The sequence below is a fragment of the Pituophis catenifer genome, unplaced genomic scaffold (genome assembly GCF_029215685.1).
Source record: "Pituophis catenifer annectens isolate HBS135680 unplaced genomic scaffold, rPitCat1.0.hap2 SCAF_1, whole genome shotgun sequence".
Lineage (NCBI taxonomy): Eukaryota > Metazoa > Chordata > Lepidosauria > Squamata > Colubridae > Pituophis > Pituophis catenifer.
In genome coordinates, this window is record NW_027256881.1 from 229,619,781 (window position 1) to 229,646,408 (window position 26,628).

A 26,628-nucleotide genomic window follows, 5' to 3' on the forward strand; every position below is an offset into this window, starting at 1 on the left:
TAATTATGTAGGACTGATAGGAAGGTCAGGCCAGTGACAAAATTTGGGAAGAAATAGTATAAGGAAGAGACCTAGTCTCTTAGATGAGGGTAACACTATATGCTAAATCTGGGTTAGCAATACATCAATGCTTTGTTCACATAAGATGCAGTGCCCAAACCAACCAATCATACTGGGGCATTAAGTAACTGTCTGGTTCACTTACGTTATTAAAGCAGGGATTAGGTTTCCATTTGGAAGTGGAGAGACAGAGGATGGAAGCAATCTCTGTTAAATAAAGTGTGCTTTATAGATTCTGAAATCATTGCAAACACCACTTGAAACAGGGTAACCAGGAACTTAACCCTGCAACATTAGATTGGAAGTCATCTTAACATTTTTAGTTTTGTTGCTGGGCAGGTGCATATCCATGCCTATCTGTTAGTAATCCCAAAATCAAATTTCAACTCTGATCTTTCTTTGGCAATGCTATGCCTCATTTGTCAGGGGATGGGAGTGGGAGACTGAGAAAGACAATCACTCAAAGAGGCTACATTTTGGGCTGATCTCTCTGAATAACTCTAGTCAAGCTTTGGTTTTAATTTTAAAGCAAAACAAACAAACAAAAATCTGGCCAGGTGGCAGCCTTAGCAGCAAACTGGTTAGACTGGTTGAACTGCAGCCAGAGAGCAATGCTTGGTGGTCTCTTCATCTTTAGAATTCCTTTCTGCCTGTTCCAGTGAGAACAAGAGGAAGGGGTTGAAAAGCTCCCAGGCATTAAGGGTGCCTGGAACTGACAGGGTGGAATGTTAGCTGGAATTCTGAAGGGCAGGGGTCTCTCTTGCTTTCCTCCCCCTGCCAAGAAACCTGGGTTGGTCCAAGGATCATGTGTCCCCTGAGTAGAATGAAGAGGAGCTGGCTTCATCAGCGGAAACAAATGGAGGTGTTACTGATTCTACCTTGTATCATTCATTACCTTACCTGCTATTGTAGCTGGTCTGTAAAAATTGCAGTGAGAATTTTCTGTATGTCTTTGCTGTCCCCTAATGGCTGTCTGGAGTTTTGCATGTCAGATCTGATAGACTTATTCTTGATACTTAATGTTGGTTGAACTTACTTGATACAATTAGAATTCTGTACCCAAGTTAAATACACATTAATACACCTAACAATTTTAAGTGTCCTCCTCCCCTTACTGCAAGAACATGACAGAGAGGGCTGCTTGACACTTTCATTCTGTAGATATTTAGAGAAGGGGTAAGGAATTTGTCCCACTACATCTCAAAGGGAGGGACCCAGGAGACACCAAAAAAAAAAAAATGCTTCCAAACAATAGTCCTCATTCTTAAAAGTCTAGAAACATCTCTATTAAGGATAGCAGAAGATGTATCAAGGACCCTTGTTGTCACAGGTCTTGTGCAAAGAAACCACATGTGTAGCTCTGGGAAGTTGAATCCAGATAAAATGGAACATGACAGTCCATCACTTCTTATATCTTAGGATTCACTACTTGGAATGAATACTCTTGAGAAGTCAATGTGCTTGCATTTTCAAAAGCATGTTAAAATGTGTGTTTTAAGTTATCATGCCAGGGGCAAGTTAACTGATCATGCTAGAAGATGAAGTATTTGCAAGCTTCAGAGAATTATAAAACCAGAGGCCGTAGTAAAATATTACCCCTCTTTTGTCTCAAAACAAACATGGAAACTGAACAGGGATTTAAAAATGTATACACTATTAATATTCTTAATTGGATTCAAATCTTAGCTGGGATTATTCATGGATGCTTGACAGAGTTTTAGAATAGAAATGAGAAGTAAAAGAGAAATGAGAAGTAAAAGAGAAAATATAAACATTTGGATTACACATCTTCTACCAAAATACTTTGGGTTTTGGCTTTGATCAACCTTTTTCCATGAAAATGATGTACTAATTTAAGATGTCTTTGATTCTCCTTTAAAGACTAATCCTCTAGTAGCTATTGTTGAGCCAATAACTATGAGATAGAAAAAGCATAGCTAAATGTACAGCCTATTTCTCATGGTCTGTGGCCAACCTACAAATAGCATCATCTACCAGTTGGAACGCAATTTTAAGCTTTGTTTCATCTTTTACTTTCAAAGGGCAAATACTTTAGCTTATGAAGTCAGCATTTTCATCATTTTTAAAAATCAGCTTTCCAAGCGGATGGCCAAAGACTATATTGGTTGGGAATAACAACTGCTATAGTCCAAGACATCTGGAGAAGAAAATCTAATTCAAAATGTTATTCAGGATCAGGAATTTGGAACAAAAGTTCTAGAAAATGTATTTGGCCAAGAGAAGAGAAAAAAGAAACATAGTAACAAAATATTTTCCTTCTCTAATCAAGTGAACCAGTGTAGAGAAGTACAAAGATGATCTTGGAGAAAATAAGATGCACCCATTAGTAGAACGTAAGCTTAGCCTGGGAAAACAGGAATGCATGAGAAAGAAACTCAAGGCTGGCTTGCCTTGAGTCTCTTTGGTATAAGAGGGAAGGAAATGGAAATATAATTAGGCTTTCAGAATTATTTTATTATAGTTTATATCAATAAAGCGGAGTTTTCTTATTTCTTATGATTCTATTTCCTGATCTGAGCTACCTCAAAATGCTGATAATAGTGTGATACAGATGGCAATTATTTTGAGGGGATGACAGATACTGGGTTAAGGATGATAATCCTTTTTGCCTGCTACCACTGGGATTAATTTTTTAAAAAGTTATAATCTTGAAATCAATGTGAATCAATGATTGATAGTAAGCATGTTACCACATACATGTTCATACTTTAAACAAGGAGTATATTTTTTGGTTCACGCTTTCCCGAAATACTTTTTATCAAGTCTTGTTCATATGTTATTTCTAGGTAGCATTTTCCATCTCTTGCTTAATAGAAACAGTGGATTTGAAGATTTGTGTGGTCCAGCAGTTTAATTATTCATGAATTTCATGTCTTGGTGGTAAATTTACAGCCTCCCTCTACTTTTCTTGTTTAATACATTCCTGGCAAACTCTGAAAATATGGCCGTCAGCCCTAGAAATTCAAGATACTACGACCTGGGAGAAAAGGTGGTGAGTGAATCAGACTTAGGCTGCAGAGTGAGCCTTTTTCCTTTTATGTAATGTGTGATACCTTATCATACGCAGGCTAAAAAAAAAGTTAAAAGCAATTACCACTGTGCATGTTTGTGTGTTCCCCCCTCATTCCACCACCACCCCCGCCAGCTGTAATTCTAGATATTTTGTGCCAAAATAAAATAATTGCTTGTGATACACTCAGGCTTGCTGGCCTCTGTAATCTAGTGCTGTGCTGCTCCGATTACAATCACTAACTCAGCAATGTGCAAATAAATTTTACATTTGTCACCAAATGGGGAGCAGCTGCTGGTGGTGATTGTATCAGGACACCAATCCCTACTGTCTCAGCAGGCTGCTTCAACCCCACCATGATTGCAAAACCAAAACAGAAGCATATCCCTTTGCTCCCCCCTGCCCCACAATGCAGGACCCAGTTTGTGGGGGCAATAAGCTGACTTTGTATAAATATACAAAAGTATGAAGGCTATTGCTTAACGCACTGTAAGCCGCCCTGAGTCTCCGGAGAAGGGCGGCATATAAATCAAATTAAAAAAAAAAAATGCATATAGATTCTCACAACATCTTTCCAGGCTTGAAACAGATGCCATAGTCAAGGATCCCACTAGAAATGCTTCTCTCCTCACTATCAATGACTCCAGAGATGAAGGGTAGGTCGACATATTCGTTCAGAATCTTCTCCGAGTTATGGTAACAAGAGAGGGATCTTTTTGCTTCTAAGATTCTCCTTTGGGCTCCTAACCATGTGAGTGGTGAGTGAAAGCTGTTATCAGGTGACAGCTGTTGGTGCCCAGCTATCAAAGGGGATGTGGGGGGGGGGGAAGAGGGAGGTGGTGGCAGTGGTGGAAGGATTAATCAGAGTTTAGTTTCTGGAGATAAAGTATCTCTGCAAGAAACTGTATCCTTTGCTAATGCATTTTAGGTTCCTTTCTTGCCAGAAAGACCATGGACTGGAAGGTCCAGGGTACCAAGACAGAGATGCTATCTTAAGAAAATTGTCTTGCCAGGTCAAACACAAGGGCTTGAAGGTGAAATATCTGAATTCTGCTTGTGTTTTGCCATGGGCACGCTATGGATTCAAAGCAGTAGTGGGCTCCACTTACCTTCGCTACAGGTTCGGAACTGTGAGCGCTTTGTTCACGTGCGGCACTTCTGCGCATGCACAGAGCGTCTGTGATGATGTCCGGGTGGGTGGGCGGAGCCTCCCACTGCCGGATCGCCCAAATCGGGCGAACCGGTAGAAACTCACCACTGATTCAAAGCAGCCATTGCTGCTACCACAGCCTTGAGTAGTGGGGAGGGAAGCCCTGTACTGACTTAAGCAAGGTGAGGTTTGGTTAACAGTTGGGGTCTATTTGGGAATTTTGTATAGTTGTATAGTCAACATCAATCAATTGAGCGCCTCAGAAAAAGACAGTGACAAAGCACTTTTCTGTTGTCCTCAAGAAAAATATCACGGAGTTGCCCATGAAATCATTAGGCATCGAACTCGGCTTAAAGGGTACTTTATCTTGACCTAATCAAATAAGGCAGAAATCATTAGAAAGAGATAGGTAGACTGGAAAACTTTTCCCTCTGTAACTATTTTGTAGCTACTTTTTAGAATATGAATTAATGGCTGAAAAGGGGGGAAATGCATACCTTGTCTATGATGCAACAGTTACGGGGCCTATAGCCTTCTGCTTAGAATAAAAAAATTGAAACTGATCCAAGGATTGAATTTGTGCAATACAGACACATACAAAATCTCAGTCATGGATTGAAGTCACACAGACTTCGCTAGTCTGCAAAGCATTCAGCATTTTGGATTTTGTACTGTTAGGGACTAAGTGACTCTATCTCTCTCTCTCTCTCCCTCCCTCCCTCCTCCCTCCCTCCCTCCCTCCCTCCCAGTATAAACAGAGTGTACCTAAAGTCAGGCCCCAGAGTCTATTCACTATTTAAATAATATTAAATATTTAAATTTATTGCCCTTTCCTTCTAAATACTTGCTTTCTTGTTTTGAACATGATTTTTCAACATTTCTAAGTACAGTAACATCTCCTCTGAAATATTTTTCTGAAAAGAAATGCTAATAAAATAAATTATGATTGTCCTATGAAGTATGGAGTGTGACCTGTCCTATATGTATATGTGTGTGTTTTTGTGTGCATGTGTATATTGTATATTGTGTATGCAATAAATAAATTAGCAAAACATATTGTGATTAGCCTAGGGCCCTGATTTTTATTACATTCTATTTACACATATACACACACTCAGCGTCTTCCTAATTCGTTTATTTATATTTGAATACTGAGGGCTTCTAATAAAACTCTTGTGTGTGTGTGTGTGTGTGTGTGTGTGTGTGTGTGTGTAGGCATGCATGTGTGTGCATACATGCAAGCTTATATTGTATAAGGTTCTTCCAGGGCCTTTGCCAAAGGTGGACAGATCTTAACGAAGCCATATAGCTGATATCTTTTGAAGAATGAATTAACCCATAGGAATTAAGAGTAGATGACACTAACACAAAAGAAGGCACTGACATAACTACTTTTCGTAAGTGGACATTTCCTTTTGCAAGGTCTGTAACCAGAATCTAAAGTGGGGAGAGTTATCCTATCCCTTTCCAGAGAATGCCCATGAGGCAAAGTTTCTGGAATCCTTGAAATGATATGCCCCATTGGCACATCAGCCTAACAGGAAAGATACTTAAATCTTCCTTTACTGATATCTTGCCAGTCATTTCTTGACAATGTCCAACTCATAATAAACTGTTGGGCAGTTTATTCCATCACAAAATAGTTCTTAAAAGTTAAGAAATATATCTGAATGCTTACCCAAACGTTTTCCTTGTTTTCAAATTATCATAATTAGAAACAGAACTTTTTCTTTAGACCCAAAGAAAATATAAAAATAACTATGCACAAGCCTCATAATAACATTGAGGGAACATATAGGTCTCAACCCTTCATGCCTGCTGCTTTATTGACAATAGGCAGTCTGAAAGAATAAACACTGATGTAGTAACATTAATTAATCCATTTTTTTTACCTTTATGCACTGAGCTCTCTTAATGAGGTCCACACGCTGTACCCCTTGATTCTTTCCAATTTTGACAAATCATATTTTTCAAATTTAAAAGTAAAGATGGCATTGTAAAACAACAACCCAGCCCACTTAACTCCCTTTAATTTGAGCAAGAAGGTAACCTATTTTTTTGTATATAGATTGTTGGCTTTTGCCTCTGGATTAGCCTTTCAGCTCCAGAGGGGCTAAGACATTTTTGACTCTCTAGAGGTGGCTGAAATGTAGCTCCCAATATCTTGACCATTGACCATTTTGGCTAAGATTGTGGGAGAGTCTTAGTTTAGCAGCATCTTCTCTGGGATTGTTCATCTCTGCCTCTCTCTGACATTTTAACATATGCTTTGGATGTGGGGCTGTCTGCCTAGGTAGATTTCCCTTGCCAGTATCATGTTTGTCTGAAGGTCATGCTCCAGGTCCCCCTCAAGATTTTGACAGATTTTCTCAGTTATGAGTTCCTGGCACTGGAATTGTTTAATGAGCCATGGTGGGGCAATGGTTAGAATGCAGTATTGCAGGCTACTTCTGCTGGCCGTCGGCTGCCAGCAGTTCGGGAGTTCAGTTCTCACCAGCTCAAGGTTGATTCAGCCTTCCATCCTTCCGAGGTCGGTAAAATGAGGACCCAGATTGTTGTGGGCAATATGCTGACTCTGTAAACTGCTTAGAGAGGGCTGTAAAGCCCAGAGAAGCGGTATATAAGTGCTATTGCTATGAGGTCATAATGCCCTCCTCCTCCTTCTTGTTCTTCCGAAAGAACATTAAAAACAGTTTTCAACCAAAAAGCTTCCAGTGCAAGGATTGACTGGGAATAGCTGCCAATTAAGGGTTGTTCTCTAGGGTTAAGGTAATGTTTTAGATTTGCATTTTATTGTCGTGATTGTAAGCAGTTTAGAATTGATAATGAACTGAGCAGCCTACCTGCTTATGCAATAAATGGTGCCATAATAAAATGGTACACCTCTCTTGAAGCAGATTGATGAAAAATACATTGTATTTCTGCTAATTCACTCTAGATTAGGCGTGCCATTTCCTAATGGCCAGAAAAAACTTGCATGAGAGGCTAATTTTCAACAGGTGCAGAGCTTCCTGCCTCGGGACAGACACCCCCCCCCCCCCCAGGAAAAGATGCAGCCATTGATGGCATGGTGATGGTAAGGTTATCAGCAGTGACCCACTTGTGAGAACTGAAATGCAGCCAAAGAAACAAACCCCACTGTACATTTCACAGACTGGGCTGAGCTGTCCTGAGTACCCAAAGTGCTTCTGACATTTTGAAGGAGCCCATTTTTGTTTCCAATGGTCTGCTTGGATGATGCCGAGTCACTCTTGCATGACAGTTGCCAACTTTTTTTTTTTTAATTGGCAGGGCTTCTGAACTGACAACAGGTGTGTGACAGACAGACATTCTGGAACTGGAGCTTCTCTTTCTCCATGCTGTTTGCTTTGGAGGGGAATTATTAGTATTGCGCCTCTTTTGAGGAGAATTTATTTTGGTTTTCGCAGACTATTTTTAACCGAGGCTAGGGAACTATTAATGTTTCCATTGCAAAGGGTTCCAAATGCATTGCAGAACAGAACAAGGTCATCCTTTGGCATCCTTTCTGAGAAGAAGAAAGCAAATGAGTCCTCCTGCTCCTTGGTCTCACCCTCCCAAATCATTTCTTTTCAATGCCCCAATTCTTTATTCTTAATACTAAAAAGAGGCAAGATAGAATATTTCCCCCAAAGGAGAAATGGAGAAAAATCTTAACGAAGGCAGAAAGCATCCCCAGTCTTCCTGCCATAGGAAAACAGCCTCAAGCAGAAGCTTGAAGAAACTGGACTTTTGGAATAGAGATTTAGTATCCATTCGAAAAGACTGGGCCAATCTATTCATAAGCAAAGAGACTCCAGATAAGCAACACAACAGTCAAGCCAGAGCTGACAAGATTAGCTCAGGCAAACACCTAGGATTTGTATTTTCCTTTTTGCCTGTAGACCAGCCATGTCCCCTACATGAATCTGGCAACAGCCATTAAAATATTAAAGGACACATTCTTACACACAATTTCAATCACAAAGTCTCAAAGAATATATAAAAGCTCACCTATCCCAACCCCATTTTGTCAGCCGCCCCAGAAACATGCTGTAGACACTGAAGTTTCTGACATCCAAATAAACAGAGACCTTCTGTCCTGCAGCTAGCCTCTATTTTATTTCCAGTATCTTTCTCCTGGCTTGGAATTGGACCAGATTTTTCTACCAACACACTGAAACCCACTCCTACCTCATCAGGCTGAGTTCAAATCCTGTTGATTTTATGAGCAGATCCCTTTCATACCAAAAGCCAAGAAGTGGTTTGTCGTGGACTTCTGGAATGTAAGTCCTGGCATTTCCTAGTGAATTATCACCCAGAGATCTGACTCTGCTTATGTTTTTCTATTTCAGATCAGCTAGGATCAGCTTGCTCCTGCCATCCAACTGGGCAATTTATTTTAGATTCCCACTACAACTGCACCCAAAGTACATTATTTTAAAGGGGAAAAGTGCTGGGGTCTTAAATATGGTAACCATTTCGGTTGCTTCTCTAAAATCTCTGCTTGTTAAGGCAGCTCCTGATTCAGCCATTTCATTGATAACCCAACCTCTTTTTCTCCCTTCTGTTGAAAAGGCAGACCGACTGTCTCCACCAGCAACCATGCAGCTCAAACAAATGACACAGACAGACAGGTGGGATCTCAACATAACAAAGTCTCAATCACACCCTATTCCTGAGCTTCTTCAACCCTTTTTCTGAAGTAGCTTCTCAGCACTCAGCAGGATGGACCCCGGGGCAGCTGCTTGGAGGACATACACCTGGTGACTTTGGGAAACCCATTTACGATGTATTTATCCTGTTTGTTTATACAGTGTCTTTCTGTCCCGGTGTTTTGGTTGAAAGAGGGATTTCAACAAGATCCCTGAAAGGCAAGGGCTGCAGGGTGGAGGAGTTGAGTGATAGATAGGTGGGTCCTTGAAACAGTAAGCTCCTTAAAAAGCAGGGTTTGGTCTCAAAAGAAGCATCATTATTTTCTTACATTTTGGTCCAGCCAAAGGATTGTCTTGAGAGGGAGGGGGAGGGGGGCCTAATTCCATGAAAGCCATCCAAATTTATAAGACCTCAATGGCAGGAATTGCCAAACTTAATAGTATTACTTGATTAATCAGCATAATTAAACCTATCACTAACTCAGCCCCTTTTCATTTCAACTATTGGCTGGAGTTCTAGAGCCATCTGGTCACTTTGTCAGAGTGAGACTTGAACTCCTCCAATCTCTGGAGGTGTGTGACAAGAATGTCCTCCTTGGGCATGTTGGGTACTTGTACATGACACGTAACAGTTATTTGTACTGCTAAGGAATGACTGTTTCTTTCAGATAATAGTGTAGTTACTGGTTCTCTTTGCTACTTTCAAATTCATTCACTAAATGCCACTGACCTTAGTGGGTGAGGGCAGAGATATTTCTATGTATACTTTTATCACTGGCTTCTATCATGTGCAAAGACCTGCCAATGGAAGGATGTGTTGTTCAACGTTGGCCAAGTAAAATAGAACCAGAATATGGCTCATCTTATTTTTTGGTGTGTGTGTGTGCCTTTAAGTCAGCATTGATACCTGGTAACTACCGAGATAAGTCCTTGTAAGTCCAGGTTTCTTGAAAGTGATGTGCCTTTGCCTTCTTCCTAGAACTGAGAGAGCATGATTGTTTCACAGTCATCCAAAGGAAGATTAGAACTCAGTGTCCCAGGTTTTTGTCCAATGCCTTTACACCAAGCTGGCTCTCCACCTCATCTTTTCATATATATAATCATGCAAACTGCCTGCAAAGACAGCCCAAGAGAGCCACGATGAATTGGAAAGCATACTTGAGCATCCCCTGCATTTCACTGTATGACGCCAATCAAATTGCAATTTCTAATATGGTTTGAGCCAGGGGTGAAATCCAGCAGGTTCTGACAGGTTCTGGAGAACCGGTAGTGAAAATTTTGAGTAGTTCGGAGAACCGGCAAATACTACCTGACTGGCTCCAGAGTAGGGTGGAAATGAAGATTTTGCAATATCCTTCCCCCAGGAGTGGGGAGGGAATGGGGATTTTGCAGTATCCTTCCCCTGCCATGCCCACCAAGCCACACCATGCCCACCAAGCCACGCCCACAGAACTGGTAGTAAAAAAAATTTGGATTTCACCACTGGTTTGAGCTACTCAGCTTTAAACACTCTTTATTTATCTCACCTTCTACAGTACACGTCATAACAGAAGGCTGCAAAGGAGATGTGGACCTATCATAGATGTGGGTGGGAGTTATGGGCTTTTTTCATCTTAAAAGTAGAATGTGTCTGTTTTAGACCATTTCCCAGCTCAGATACTGCCCATCAGTTTTTAGACACAATCAGAGGAAGTGGAGGTGGGGCTCAAAAAATGGGGACTTGAGCGAGACATGTAGCTTTGGGATTGTAGGATACCCCTTACTAAAATAGGCTCAGATGGGATGGGCTACTTTGTTATTTAGCACTTCACATGCCACAATATTCTCTAACATTTCATTCCCATTGGTGCTTCCTCTTTCAGCCACTGTTGCTTCAAGTGGCTGTCTCCGTTTTAACCTCATGGTAAGGGTGACTCTACTCTGGAGGATGTTCTTAGCTTTAATGCTTGGTTCTGTTTTCATTAATTTGCATCTTATAAGAGGCTAATCCTTTCCCCTGAGACCAATGGTAACTTTACCTTTCCTAGGATGGCAGGGCACTGCCTGTTTATTCCAGCTGCCATCTGTTACATGCTATCTTCTCCTTAAGTTTCCTCCATCACATACAATAAAGGCATTGATTGCCCAAGGGGAAAAATGGAAGGAGAAGAATGAGCCCGGCTGCCTCTTTTAACAGTAGTTTGGTATGCAAAAGTCAGCAGCTGAAACTTTTCAAAGTATGGAGCTATATATTATCAAGTGTTAATTGCTGTAGATAAGACTGCTGTTAAACAGACAGGGAGTATAAGTTTACATCTTACGTTCAGTTGTAAAATGATTTGTTGGAGTTGGGCTTACCCTATAGTGAAAGCTCAGCTGATTGAGCTCTATTCAATAAACCAGAGTTAAGTAAATCACAGGTTAGCTGGTTGTGTGACCCCAGCTGCAGCCTCCTGTTGCAGAGCTGGTAATTCTTTGTCTTTGAACTGCATAACACCCCATTCATCTAGTTGGGAGTACTACAGAACTGCAGTCAGCTGCTGAAGGTGATTTTAGCTAACTTCACCTAGCTGGCCTGTTTATGTTAGAGAGCCTCTAGTCTACAGAGTTTCTGCCTTTTTCTCAGGATAGATGGACTAGGTCATGAAAGTAATATAACTGGTACTGATCTAGAAACCTGTGATCATCCCTAATCCAGTAACTTTGATTGGAAAAGTAACAAATATAGCAGAAGATTATTCAGAATGCTAAGAATTCTAGAACTGCCTAGATCCCAAGAGAGAACACTGGCCCAGGCAAAGATCTATCTTACAGATAGGACTGGAGGATATATATATATGTGTGTGTGTGTGTGTATGTATGTATGTATGTATGTATGTATGTATGTATGTATGTATGTATATATATATATATATATATATATATATATATATATATATATATATATATATATATATGTTTTCTCAGGTTTTCGCGGGTGTTTGTATGTAGGTCTTTGGTTATTCGGGTCTTCTCCCACGTAAAATTGGAAGTGTCTTGGCGACGTTTCGACGAAGTCTCATTCGTCATCTTCAGGCTGGTGTTCTCGGCTTCGTGCTTCCAGGAGCACGAAGCTGGTGTTCTCGGCTTCGTGCTCCTGGAAGCACGAAGCCGAGAACACCAGCCTGAAGATGACGAATGAGACTTCGTCGAAACGTCGCCAAGACACTTCCAATTTTACGTGGGAGAAGACCCGAATAACCAAAGACCTACATATATATATATATATATATGGAAGAGGCAAGCCTTGTCACTTTTCAGTGATGAAAATAATGGTATTGAAAGTGACAGCTATAGCTGAGCTGATTGTCATTCTACAATAGTTTTAAGGTTTTCTTAAGCAGAATGTTATAAATAAGTAAGTAAGTAAGTAAGTAAGTAAGTAAGTAAGAGCCTCGGTAGTGCAGCGGACTAAAGTGCTGTTAAGTGCTAGCACTTAGCTGCCAGCTGCCTGCAATTAGTGCAAGTTCGAATCTCACCAGGCTCCAGGTTGACTCAGCCTTCCATCCTTTCGAGGTAGGTAAATTGAGGACCTGGATTGTGGGGGCAATAAGCCAACTTTGTATAGAACACCACTACTCGGGGGGGATCGAAAGCCCTAATAAGCAGGTATATACAAAAAAGTATCCAGGCTATTGCTATAATGCATTGTTAGCCGCCCTGAGTCTACGGAGCAGGGTGGCATATAAATTGGACTAATAAATAAATAATAAAATAAATAAATAAATAATAAAATAAATATATAAATAAATAACTTTATTGTCATTGTACGTGTATACACAGTATACCCCTACAACGATATTCACTTAACACCCAAAGACCAGGTCCAACACACATAATCCCCAAACACACTCCCACCACCACAGTTCTCCACCCCTAAATCACCCAAACATCCACACAACAGACCAAGTAATACTGTCCAACAGCTCACTGATGGTGGCCCTTTAGTTCATTGTTGAGTGCAATTATAGCTCTGGAATAAAATCTATTCAGAAAACGTGTAATCTGAGTTTTAATTGTTCTGTATCTTCTGCCAGAAGGCAACAGTCCAAAAAGATTGTAAGCAGGATGGGAAGAGTCTCTGAGAATGTTATACAACTTTCTCAAACAGCGAGATTCAAAGATGTTATCCAGGACTGTTAGCTGGAGTCCGATGATATTCTGGGCAGTTTACTCTATGAATGCAGTACCTGAATGTGGTAGTTTTTAATAGATGTCCTTCGTGGAAATTTTAGGCACTACAGATCTAAATCTCAGTAACTATTCTACAGCCCAACTCTCAGGCAAAGAAATACAAGAAATGGTAGGGATGTACAGATGCTAGGAATATGTCTATTGTGGATCACCCATATATTGAACTTCGCTTCTTTGCCAATCCTGCCTCCATTCCTGGTCAATGCCAATCATCTCTCTTCTCTAACAATGGATGCCAAAGCCCAACATGTTAATGTATCTTGCAGCTGCTCCCAGATGGTGTTGGAATGAAACAGGAAATTCTCCTTTAACACTGATACAGCCTAGGGTGGCTTAAGCTTGTCTCACTCATGGGCTGAGGATGATCTGAACGGCAATGTTGTGGGGATGCAGCAGAAAAAAAGATGTTGCTGTGTTAAGTACATCTATGAAAGAGTGAGCTATAACTCACTCAATTGTTAGAATTAAGCCCGGTTGAATTCAAGTTTGCTAACTGCTAAGCAGCAAGCTAGTAGAGGAGTCTGACACAATAGAATGAGTTTTACTTTTGCAAACTGCAGGGAGCAGAAAAAGGATGTTTTGAAGACTCCTCTGCAATTTTTTTTAAAGTCAGCAGGTTGAAAATGAACATAGACAGAAGCAGGCTGCAAAGAACTCTTTGATTTGCTAATGGCTGAGGTTAATTGAAATTGAACTTTCCACAAATTTGGAGACACACAGATTCCCTATCCTAGTTCTAATGGCTGTACAGGGCAGGCTGCAGTTGGCTTTATTCTGAGTAAATTGCTTCCAGAATCTTCGGACAGTTACTTAACTGAGGTGGTTATTTAAGAGACAAAACTCTCATCCCTTTGGGACTTGCTCCTTGGTAGTGTGATGAAATACAGGCAGGAGGAAGATTAACATTTCTGAGCACTTAATAAAGAGGGTGCCCTGTTCTTGCAGTCCACTCTCCAGTAACATCCATTGCAGAACTGTGAGATACTACAGGGCAGAAAAAAGCAGAGGAATACTGTCCTTGTCTCATCAGCCATTATAACAACATAATAGGCTATTATGAAAAAGAGAATAGGTGATGTGGGAAATTGAAGCGCCATAGTAATATCCATTCCTCTTGGAAATGCAAACTAGGAAGACAATGCTCAAGTTAAATGGAGGCAAAGTGACTTCAGGCAGGCACAGAACCTCAGGAAATTCAGGAAAATGCTATGGTCTTGAGACATCTCTGGTAAAATTTCCATCTAGGTAGTCTTTCCTCCCAATGGGGAAAAAAAAAACCCACCCTGGCTTGGCATCCAAATGTAATCATAGATAGCATGCAGTTCAGAGGTGGGTTTCAGGAGGTTCTAACCAGTTCTGGAGAACCAGTAGTGGAAATTTTGAGTAGTTCGGAGAACTGGTAGTAAAAATTCTGACTGGCCCCGCCCCCATCTATTCTCTGCCTCCCAAGTCCCAGATGATTGGGAGGAAATGGGGATTTTGCAGTAACCTTCCCCTGGATTGGGGAGGGAATGGAGATTTTACAGTATCCTTCCCCTGCCACACCCACCAAGCCACGCCCACCAAGCCATGCCATGCCCACAGAACCGGTAGTAAAAATTTTTGAAACCCACCACCGATTCAGTTGATTAGCTAATTATGTCTGTGTGCCATGCTTTTGAAAGAATGAGCACTTTGGCATCGTATGGTATTGGATGTACTGAGAATAGGCACCACCATAGACCTGTCTGCTGTCTACCAGGTTACACTGGTTAGTTGAATAACTTACTATGGACTTGGTTTGCATAATATACTCAAATTCAAGCAAGCAAACTGCATTTTGGCTTAGGATAATCTACAAACCCAGTTCCTGAACCCGCAGGAGTACCACACAGGTAATAGAACTGTAGCTGTTTGTGTGTCTTTCTTTCACAATAATATGATTTTCAGGCATTTGTGGATGAACAGATTTGTCTCCAGTGTTATCACTCAGAATCTGTCCTGCTTAAAGTCTACCATGGGAGCATCATGCTCCCACATTTTCTCTTTTGCTCATGAATGGAACAGTCTTAAAATCAGGGGTGAAATCCAGCAGGTTCTGACAGGTTCTGCAGAACCGGTAGTGGAAATTTTGAGTAGTTTAGAGAACTGGCAAATATAATCTCTGGCTGGTCCCAGAGTGGGGTGGGAATGGAGATTTTGCAATATCCTTCTCCCAGGAGTGAGGTGGGAATGGAGATTTTGCAATATCCTTCTCCCAGGAGTGAGGTGGGAATGGAGATTTTGCAGTATCCTTCCCCTGCCACACCCACCAAGCCACACCCACAGAACCGGTAGTAAAAAAAAAAATGGATTTCACCACTGCTTAAGATATATTTATATGTGCAGGCCCCACCATCTTATTCTATATTTAATTATTCTTTATAAACCTATTTACCTTGTACTTTCTGCCACCTTGGTTTCATTGTGAGTTTGCCCAGGGTCAGTCTGAAGTCAGGCAGTGCATAAGTGGAATAATCAAACAAAGATATGAGTAAATAAATACTAAGCCCAGACTATCCCAGCACAAGATTAAAAGTGTATAAAATCTGTGATATTTAGTTTCTCGTATTCTTGGAAGCAAGCTTAGATGTTCTGTGCTAGATATGACCTGAGATGTACTTTGGCAGTATCAGAAGAGAGAGAGGGGGGTGGGTGGGAAAAGAATGGGCGCTCCCTCCCCTTGGGTCACCAGCAGGAATCTATCACAGCTATTTCTGCCTTCTCCATTAGCACTGGACTTCTTCTAGTTCTTTGCATACCTTTCACCTCCTTCCCTCTATCCATTTTTTAAACCAACTTCTTTCTAGGCTTCTAACAATCTAGGTGTGGAAATAATGGTGGCTTATTTTTTTTTAAAAAACCATCTATTTTATTCAAGGAAAAAGAGGGACATATAGTGCAATTCAGCTTTAGTGGTGTTCTGACATGACTTCTTTGGGGGAGAAGAGTGTATTTAATATACTTCAGTGTTATTATATTCAGAAATGGTATCAGAATGTTGAACTGGGCTCTTCATGATTGTTGGTCAGTCAAACTACTGTAGAAGATTGGTGGCCCAGCACCTGGTCACTTTCACTAATTCTAGGATCCAGCTACGATACAGTACATGTCCAAAGATGGGAGGATCTGCCTCTCCGAATTTATTTTTACTCTCATGTCCTGGCCAAGTCTTCAAGCACCCCTTGATCAAGTTCTGAATGACAGAGCAGCAAAGCTAAAGGAGAACAGTTAATCTCCTTACCTATACTGACAGGTATGCTAATAAATCAGGACAACACAAACAGGAGCTAATTCACTACAGGTAATCTTCGACTTTGACTAAACAGTTTGTTTAGTGACCATTCGAAGTTACAACGGCATTGAAAAAAGCGAACCCTTTATGACCGTGGTAGCATCCCCAGGGTCACATGATTTAAGCATTCGGATGCTTGACAACTGGCTCACATTTATGACGGTTGCAGTCTCCCAGGATTCGGGTGATCCCCTTTTGCTGCCTTCGGACAAGCAAAGTCAATGGGGAAATCAGATTCACTTACCAACTGGGTTAATAAGTTAAGAACGGCAGTGATTCACTTAACAAATGTGAGAAAAGTCGTAAAATGGGGCAAAACTCACTTAACACATTTCTCACTTAGCAACATAAATATTGGGCTCAATTGTTGTCGTAAGTTGAGGACTACCTGTATAGCCAGGACAGGACTGGGAGCAACCTTAGTATATTTTTTGATAGCATTGTTTTGTTCAAGAACGAGTGGACAATGCTTGGATTAAGTAATGGCGAAAAGCCCTCGGAAGTGAAAGCTCATTTTAGTGAAAGTAGCCTGGAATTTAAGAAATTGTTTGCTCCAATCTTTCCTATCCCTTCCTGCTGCTGAACTGGCAGCTCTTCAGCAGCAATAGCAATAGCAATAGCAATAGCAATAGCAATAGCAATAGCAATAGCAATAGCAATAGCACTTAGACTTATATACCGCTTTACAATGCTTTACAGCCCTCTCTAAAAGGTTTACAGAGTCAGCATATTTCCCCCAACAATCTGGGTCCTCCTTTTATCCACTTCAGAAGGATGGAAGGCAGAGTCAACCTTGAGCCTGGTGAGATTTGAACTGCCAAATTGCAGTCAGCCTGCAGTCAGCAGAAGTAGCCTGCAGCACTGCACTCTAACCACTGCGCCACCGTGGCTCATAGGTCTTCATCTTCTATCATGTCAGGATGTTGGACAGGTACTAAAGGTATATTTATGTAGCTGATAACAGCCATCTGAAGCAATGGTGTAAATCAGCTTCTAGTGAACATGCTGCCCACTAGTGAAGTCAGTCCAAACATTTCCTAGCATCTCCAGGAAAAATTCAGATAGAGTCCTTCTGCCCCAAATCCTGGAAAGACCCTGATTGTCAGTGCAAAATGGAGAACGCGATGCTCAAGGGACTCATTGCTCAATGCAAGTGCTAGATTTTCTTCATCAACGAACAAGTATTTACTGGGAACAGCATTTGCAGCATTGGAGGTCTCCATCTAGTCTGTGCTTGGAAATTGAATGTTTGACGAGACTCTCCCCTCATTCCCTTTTTGTGCATTGAACTAATAGAAGGGTGGGGCCGCCATTCTACCACCCAAGGAAACGCAGTCACGTTTCCTAGCTCTTCGGTTATCCCTGTCCTGCTGCGGCTGCTTCTCTGCGAAATGATCAAATAACACGAAATCATCTGCTGCAGTGGTTTTATGTTATTTGCAGAAACCTGTTCCTGTGCTAGAAATCCAGGTGATGCTTATTTTCCCCTCTCCGTTTCTCCACAAAAGACAAGAAACTCAACTTTCCTGCTCAGACCTGATAGATTAAACTTCTCGATTCCCCCCCCTCTCATATATATCATAGCAGATTAAACAAAGGGGGAAAAAAAAAAAGAATGGAGTTTTTCCAGTTTCTTGGGGGAGCCATGGGCTTGTCGCTACCAGCCTTGGTTATTACCGTACGTGGATCTGAAGCTCGTGTGGTAAGAAAGAAAAGCACCAGCTAGAAGGCTGGTTGCATCCCAGACAGCACATTCTCAACCTTGCAGAAGGCATGCCATTTACTTGCTCCCATGACCCTTGCCCCAACCCTCACCCTGTCACCCCCCCCCCAACCTTCCTTCCTCCTTTCTGACTCTGCACCTGCCCCCATGTTTCAGTCGCAGATGCTCCTTTGCTGCTGTTCTGCCTCTGGGATTGCCAGCCCAAGCAAGCTCATTTGAACAGAGGCTGCAAGAGGACACACTGTCTGAGGCAAAAGAAAATAGAAGATCGGCAGCCTAAAAGGACAACCTTCCTGCTTCTTTTTGCAAATGTGAACATAGAAAAAAACTGGGACCTTTAAAAAAAATAGTCGTAAGGCAACCTTCTTCCAAACAAAAGCTTGCCTTCACTCTCAATCTCAATCTCAGTCTACTCAAGAGACTGTCTACTTCTTCAGAAGCAAAAAAGAAAAAAAAGTGCAGGGGGAGGGGAAGTGAACATGAAACAGAAAATTTGGAGTTTTGAGACACCTCACCAGTAAATAATGTTGGGGGATCCAAATAAGCCACAGGTGTCAAATGTGCCGCATCACACCATCACATGACCTATCATGACAGTTTTTCCCCTTCATGGAGCTGGGGTGGGCGTGGCCTGCGCATGACGCATCCGGCCCACGGGCTGACAGTTTGACACCCTGAAATAAGCAGCCCTCTATTTTTCTGCAGTGTTTTATAAACTTCGCCAAGTTGTGTCTCTCCGCTCAGTCGCAGTGAGCATCATGGCATACAGGCAACCAATGCATGTAGCTGAAGCTATAAATAGGTGGCAGGGATCACTAATCACTAGGCTCCTCACCTAGACAGGACAGGCAATAATTGTGGTTGGCAAGTAGCATTTATGGTTTCCCTGTGACTTGTTCAACAAATCATGGTTATTACAAACACGTTTGGCTTGATTCAAAAGTGAGCTATTTGAATCAAGACAGCCCTATTGAGCCCAGAATGGTAGTTACTTATGGATAGGAAGTAGCAACGGAAGCAGAACAGGGACTTTTCATTTCAGAGATTTGACAAAATAGAACAGGCTCTTCTGCTTTTAATAGAAGGCTAAAAGAACATTTCATCCACTGTAATGTAATTGACATATCTTGGAATTCCCTCCTTTTTGCAATGGAAGGGGGGAGGGGACACTTCACTTTCTTCTGCACTCAGCCATCCTTATAAATTACATGCACTAACAATGTACACAGAAATAATCTCTTCTGCTGCAAACATATCTCTCTCACACTTTTTACTGAGCAAGTTGAAAATGCAGGGTATGATAATAACTCACTGTTGCTCTTGCTTTTAAGAAGTAAACATAGGCTTGGACTACTAACTTCCTCCTCGAAAGTTAAGTTAGAGAACAGCTGGTGTGTGGTGTCACAAGGCCAAAGCAAGCAGTAGAAAAAAGAAAATCTGGGACAGCAATTACAGATAGTCCCCAACTTACGACTATTTGTTTAGTGACTGTTCAAGGTCATAATGATATTGCAAAAATGACTGATGACCGTTTTTCACACATACGACTGTTGCAGCATTCCCCCCCCACTCCCCACGGTCACATGATCAAAATTTGGATGCTTGGCAATTGGCATGTATTTATGACAATTGCATTGTCCTGGGGTCATGCGATCACCTTTTGTAACTTTCTCACAAGCAAAGTCAGTGGGGAAGCCAGATTCACTTAACAACCCTGTTTCTAGCTTAACAAGGGCAATGGTTCATTTAACAACGGGGTCAAAAAGGTCGTAAAATGCAGCAAAGCTCACTTAACAACTGTGTTGCTTAGCAGTGGGGATTTTGGGCTCCATCGTGGTCATACGTTGAGGACTACCTGTATAACCTGAAGGGTACTGTTTTTTTTCTTCCACTGAGCTGCAATTGCAGCATGTGGCCACCAGGGGTTGCTTTCTGTAAGAACTGCAAGCGTGGAGGAAGCCTTTCTCTCTCAGGTGGATTAAAGGGTGTGGATGATTTTGAACAAGAGCTAACTGTTTAAAGAACCTCGTGGGGAATCCTTTCAAATGCAGACAGGGAATCAAAAGTCCCCACTCAAAACCTCCCAGGGTATGAGAATTGGAGGAAAAGATTTTTAAACACACCACCTTCCTTTTTATTTTTTTTTACATCATCATCATCATCATCATTATTATTTGTTCAACTTGTATGCCGTCTTTCTCCGAAGACTCAAGGTGGCTTACAATGCATTTAAAAACCATATATAAAACATTAAAAGTTAAATCATTAAAAACATGCAGGAAAAATATAAAAACCACCACGGAGGAAGAGGTATGCGGAACACACCCACATGCTGAATACCATATAGTTCTATCCCAGGAATAAAAATCCACGTGTGCTGTGTTTGCAATTAAAGGAGCATAAAGAAATGAATAGAACGGACACCATATACTGTATATGAAAGGGTTGAAAAAAATCCCCACCTTGTTGTCTTTTTACGGACAGGGATTGCTTAACCCCTGAGAGCCTTGATAGTACAGTTTAGTGCACCCTGTTATTAACACAGCTGCCTGCAATTTCTGCTGGTTCGAATCTCTCCAAGGCTCAAGGTTGACTCAGCCTTCCATCCTTTCTAAGGTAGGTGAAATGAGGACCCAGTTTGTGGGGGCAATAAGCTGACTTTGTATAAAATATACAAAAGAATGAAGGCTATTGCTTAACGCATTGTAAGCCACCCTGAGTCTCCGGAGAAGGGCGGCATATAAATCAAATTAAAAAAAAAAAAACAGCAACTGTACCAGAGAAATTAAGATGTAGGGGTCAGAAAGTACCTTAGAGATTATCTAGTCCTACCCCTAGCTCAATGCAGAACCCATAGAGCAACTTTCATACATGATCACCCAGGCTTGGTCTGAAATCTCCAGCAAAAGCAAACTCATCACTTCATGTGGCAATCTGTTTCACAGGCTCATAGCTTGAACCCTGGTTCTAATCCTGTCCCCTGGGGCAATAGAGTGTAAGTCCACTTCTCTGTGAGGGACCCTTTAGATATTTGGACATGGGAGGCTTTACTGCTCTTAGTTTTCCTGGATTGGATATTCTTCTGTGTTGCTTTAATCCCATGGATCTAATGCCAGTGAAGTTTCTAATCTCACATATTTTATATTCTGTCCAAATGGAAATCATGCACTGAAACAAAGCAATGAACAGGTGCTCATTGTTATTTTAAAAAGTGCTTGACTCCCATTTAGACAGAGCCTTGACTTTTACCCTTTTCGTTGTTATCCAGCACAGGGCCAATTCTGATGAATAAGCCCATAGCCAGGACTCACTCCTTGAAGTCTTCTCCAACCTTGGCACAAGCTTTTGAGTTCAAGTCAAACTTTATTTCTTCCCCTTCAACAGTTGCTTAGAAACATGCCTGCAAAAAATATACTTCACAGTTCTCACATTTTGCTGTTCTGATGCTAAGAGGTTCCCTCCCAACTCTTGCCCTTGAAAAAAATCCTGCTCTTTTTTAAACACACACACACACACACACAGAGAGAGAGAGAGAGAGAGAGAGAGAGAGAGAGAGAGAGAGAGAGAGAGAGAGAGAGAGAGAGAGAGAGAGAGAGAATACACAAATTACATCTGAACCATCCATTCCATTCCCATCAAGCTTCTGTATTTGGGTAAAGAAATCCTCGGTGGTCCACCTCTAACATTATTGGATTAAAGTTTAACTGAGAAGCAAAACAAGGTATTTTGAAATTAATTTGCAAGATTTGGGATAGAGAACAAGGTGGCTGGCAAGCTGACAGAACTGCAAAGTATTTTTTTAAGGGAAGAGCTATTTAGAAATTAGCAGCTCCATTAAAATATTTCAAAATCCTTGAAATACGTCAGGTATCTCATCAGGTATCTCTGGTATTGATAGGTACCTAAATATCCAACCTGAGAGGCAAAGATATGAATTGGTCTATATCCTAATTGTTTCCCTTCATTTTAATAATGGCAAGCTACCAAGGACTATCTGGTTGGTGAGGATCAGACTCTTGATGGTTTCTGATTGTTTCCCAATTTTTTCTGATGCCTCCTAATCCAGAAGGCATCGGAAACAATTACACACCACAGATCAGCAGCCTAGAGACCTGCAAACCTCTTGCAATTCCATCCAAGGGTTTCCTGTAACTCAATAGAGGTTAATGGGGCAGTCATTTGTGCCACATTTGTTCCGTTTGTCAGTAATTTCTTAATCCATAATGCCCCTGATAGACAAATCCAGACATTTCATTTATATGAAAAAAAGACAGAAAGACAAACAGGTGATTCAGATGCATTGGCCAAAGACATATGTGCTACGCCATGGATTGTCAATTACTAAATAAGCTATAATGGGCTGGCTCATAAGCCATAACCCTGGTTCACAACTCCCCTGGTTGGCTGCGAACAATACATTAAGCCCCACCACCCCCTGAATTAAATGGTTGGTAGTATAATATATATAAACCTCTGGACTCCTTTCAGTCAAGGTTGACAGTGATTTTGCCCCCTCCCCCCTCCCTCAGGAGACAGTATAAAAAGCTCTTTCAAACAGCCACAGGCAAGTGAGGGAGGGGCCATGTTTTGCTTAATCACTCTTTGGTCTTCACAAGACATGCATCAGCTTGTGGCCACTCGGCTGACACCCACCGCTTTGGAGCACCTGCTGCTCAGCTGGGACCAGAAAATGTCTGTCTGTCTGTGTGTGTGTGTGTGTGTAGTTGTGTATGTGTGTGAGGGACAGAGGGTGAGAAAGGGGCAGATAGACAAAAATGCAAGGGTGTATTCAGATTAAATCCATACTCAAAATGCTGCAGGTTTCAGCAGTCTGTAAGGGGCACTGTTGTAACTCTAAAGAGAGGAATGTGAATTGCTTCACATTGCTGTTGCTCTCCCTCTAGGTAACGATTCTGCTTGTGTTCCTGGCCAGCATTTTTGCGCGCTTACACACAAACACACACACACATACACACATTTGTACTCACAATCTAAAGAAGCGCAAATAAGTGCAAGGAGGATATTTTACTTAGCTTTAGCGGAAGCAGTTCTTTGCATAGTTTTCCCCAAGTTCCAAGGCAGAAAAATCAAAATTAAATCATCTCCTCCCGTCTCTTCCTCCCTCCCTCCACCCCTCCATAAGACTACAGTAGTTTGACCAAAATCTCTGGCTTTAACTTTCTTCCCTCCTCCCCCCCCCCAAAAAAGCAGCAATTGAAGTTTGGCAAACGTGTTGATTTTTTTTTTTAAAAAAGAAACTTTTGCTCTGCCAAATGAAATGACAACCAAATGGAACCAATGCTTTCAAAGAAGAGATGCGGGGTGGAAGGGGGGTAAGGAGGTGTGTGTGTGTGGGGGGGGGAACACAATGAATGGAACAAGATTTATTGAGGGTTAGGAAGAGGCTTATAATTGCCGTTCTTCACCGGTTAGATGCAACAAGCATTCCCTGGATGCTGGATTTTGCAGAAGGGGACATCTGATAAAAGGGTGGCTTTTGTTTGGGGGTGCGGTGGAGTGGGGGAGAGAAGAAAACAAAGAAGCTCTCCGGAATTTTGGTATGGAGAGAGGAAGAAGAGGAAGGGGGCTGCTAATAAGCCAGTAAAAAGTAGAGTCAGGATTGGACTTGACGGTTTCTTCTTCAGGGCAAAAACGCTGACCAAGGTTTCCTTTCAAAACTCTCCCCCTCCCCTCTCCCAACTCTTTTTCATTATTCTGCTGCACCTGTTTCATTTTGATGCCACCCTGCCTTCCCCTGCAACAACCTACAGATGGAGTCAGAGGGAAACCCATCCTGAGGATGGGAAGGGGCTACAGATACAGGTATGAAAAGTCAAGTCAAATGGGACTCACCTGGATATTGGTTGTTGCCACATTGGTGCTAAGGGTGCTATATATTGATTCACAAAGGCCTGAGAAGATAGACTGCTGCTAAGCATGGCACTATTGGGGAAGGGTCGTGGTAATGGAGATCCAGGGGTAAGTACCAAAGGCAGTTATTTGTAGAATTGGGGCTTAATCTTAAACTCCCCCCCCCCCCACCCAGCCTTCTTTCAGATGGCAATATGCATTTACTTCAAAATGGGGGAAGCTGGCACCCCTTTCTTAGGGACATTTTCCTTGCTCATTTTCCTGGGTGCCCCAAATTATCTGCCCTAAAGGTCCTTCAATTCCCAACAGATGGTGAAGGTGCTTGGCTTTAGGCTGCAGAGAGGAACGTAGCAAAGATTGAAGGAAGTGGAAGGGGGTGTGGTGTTTGAAATGCAGGGAGGGAAATTCACCAGAGAGAAAGAGAGAGAGAAACCAGGGGTAACAGTCAGGGGTAACAGAAGTTATGCAAGATGAGAATGCGCTGGGAAGATTCAGCTGGGGGAAGGGTAAGACAGCTCTGGAGAAAGAGAAGCGGCACTGCAGAAGACAAGTGGGAAGGGAGGAGAATGCCAGAGAGGCATCAGATCTGAGCATTAATCGGATTAAGTAAAATGACCCGATGACGCCTAAACCTGCTTGAAGGAAGTAAAGAAAGATGTTCAGAGGATGCTCAGTGCACGGCAAGCAACAAATACACAGGGAAGCCTTCTCTCTCGCCCCCACCCCCAACCCCCACCAGCAGAAGAAAGTAAAGAAAGGAAGCTGAGCCAAGGGCCCAGGGCAGGACTCACCATTCTTAGCTTGCTCTCGGTAGCTCTTTTCATTGAGGCAGACCCCTCTGCCATGGAGCAGGGCGTGCAAAGGCTTCTCCTCGCCTTGACGCGGCAGGCAGCGCAAGCCTTGGGCGCATCGCTCTGTGTACACCCCACAGGACTGCCCTTCAGCCAGGGCGCATGTCATGCAGCATCCACAACCAGGCTCCTTCACCAGCTCACAGCCCACAGGGCTGGGAGGGCACATGGAGAGGGCTTTCTCGTCACAAGGTTCACAATGCACAAAGGAACCCAAGCCCTGCGAAAGCCCCAGGCACAGGGACACGAGCAGCGCCTGCATCAGGAACATCTTCAAGGCTCTTGTCAGGCGCACCGGTGCAGGAGTTGTGAAAGGCAAAACAAAGTTCTTTTTTTTTTTTGGAGACCAAAAAAAGATATATATATATAAAAAGTCTCTTCTCCTTTAAGATTCCAAAAAGAGGCTTAATCAGAATGTTGGAAAAAAGAACACCTAAGATTGTTATAAAAGAAACGGCTATCACAGGTTTGTCTGCAGCTGACAGTTGCAAGAACTACAGATGCAACAGGTTGGTAATTTCAAAAAAGGAAAAAAAAAAAAGTCACCGGAAAAGGGGTTTAACAAAAAAGAAAAAAAAAATTTAAAGAGCAAGAGTAGCTTTGGCGAGGCTGCACAAAGAAGTATAAAATAATCCACACGCCCCACTAAAAAGCAAAGTCTGCAAGAGGCTGGGGAGGAAGCAAAGAACTGAACAAGCTTCTTTTCGACTGTCCTGATATGATCTGCAGCAAATTTAAAAAATGTCTGGAGTAGCACTAAAGCAGGTAAAGCTGAGCTTTGTCAAGAAGAGATTTTTAGCTTGGGACTGGCTGTAGTTTTTTTTTTTTTGGGGGGGGGGTTTAAAAAAAACCCCTCCTTTTCCTAGATTGGGTTAAAAACAACAAAGAGGTTTTCTGTTGAAGGGTTTTTTACAAAGTCTCTTTGACAAAGAGAGCAAAGGAGGAAAAGAGGAAAAAGAAAAGAATTCCACTTTGTAGATCTCCCAACACTTTCCCCCTGGAGAAGTTTCTAAAGAGACTGAATAGTGCCGAGCAGGCATGTCTTTTAAATAGACTGCCCCTGGCTGCCTGCCAGACCCTTGCTGCAATCTGAGATCCCAATGACACCTCAGCCTGAATTGGTGCCAGGAACCAGGGCAAGCTCAGTGCACACTCCAAGTGTGTGTGTGTTTGTGTGTGTGTGTAGGGAGGGGAGGGAGTGGGGTGGGGTGACTGTGCAGCTTTTGACTTCTAGGCTTCCAACGCACACCACCCAAAGGCATCCAATTGCCACCTTTATGCTGTGCAAGAAGAAATCAAGTGTGGTTTTTTTTTTCCTTCTTTTTAAACTGCAGGAAATTTTTCCTTTTCTTTTTCAAAACGTTCAGAAGTTCGGGCTCAGCTGGTGTCATGTTTATTCTCAGTGCCCCAAATTGTAAACACGTGTAGCCACACTTTGGAGCAAATTTCATTCAACTCATTGGGATTTTATTCCGAGTAAGCTTGTGTGGGAATGGAGGAATATATCAGATTGCCAACTTTTTTTTTTTTTTGGTTAAGCACAAATTTATTTCTATAATAGCCATAATGTGCAAGAGTTTGATAGTGCCTTATCTCTATGACGTGAAAAGCTTTATCAGTGGTGTTTCTGAAAGCATAGAAGCAAACCAACCATAATTGTGTGTAGTTCGGTAGCAATGTTCATCATGAAAGCATAACTTTGATCCAGTTACCATTACCTTGCCAACACTATATGCTCCATGCCCAAAAATGCATGCCCAAGGGC

At 42.0% G+C, this 26,628-nt stretch overlaps 1 protein-coding gene across 1 annotated transcript in view; it reads right to left on the reverse strand.

Moving 5' to 3' along the window:
* The window catches only part of IGFBP5 (insulin like growth factor binding protein 5), a 36,722-nt gene extending 10,879 nt beyond the window's left edge, over nt 1-25,843 (reverse strand). Inside the window, exon 1 of the mRNA XM_070952326.1 lies at nt 24,804-25,843. Within this exon, the coding sequence (XP_070808427.1) occupies nt 24,804-25,134 (331 nt within the window). The 5' untranslated portion in view covers nt 25,135-25,843. The remainder of the gene's footprint in view (nt 1-24,803) is intronic.
* Nucleotides 25,844-26,628: the final 785 nt, after the last annotated feature.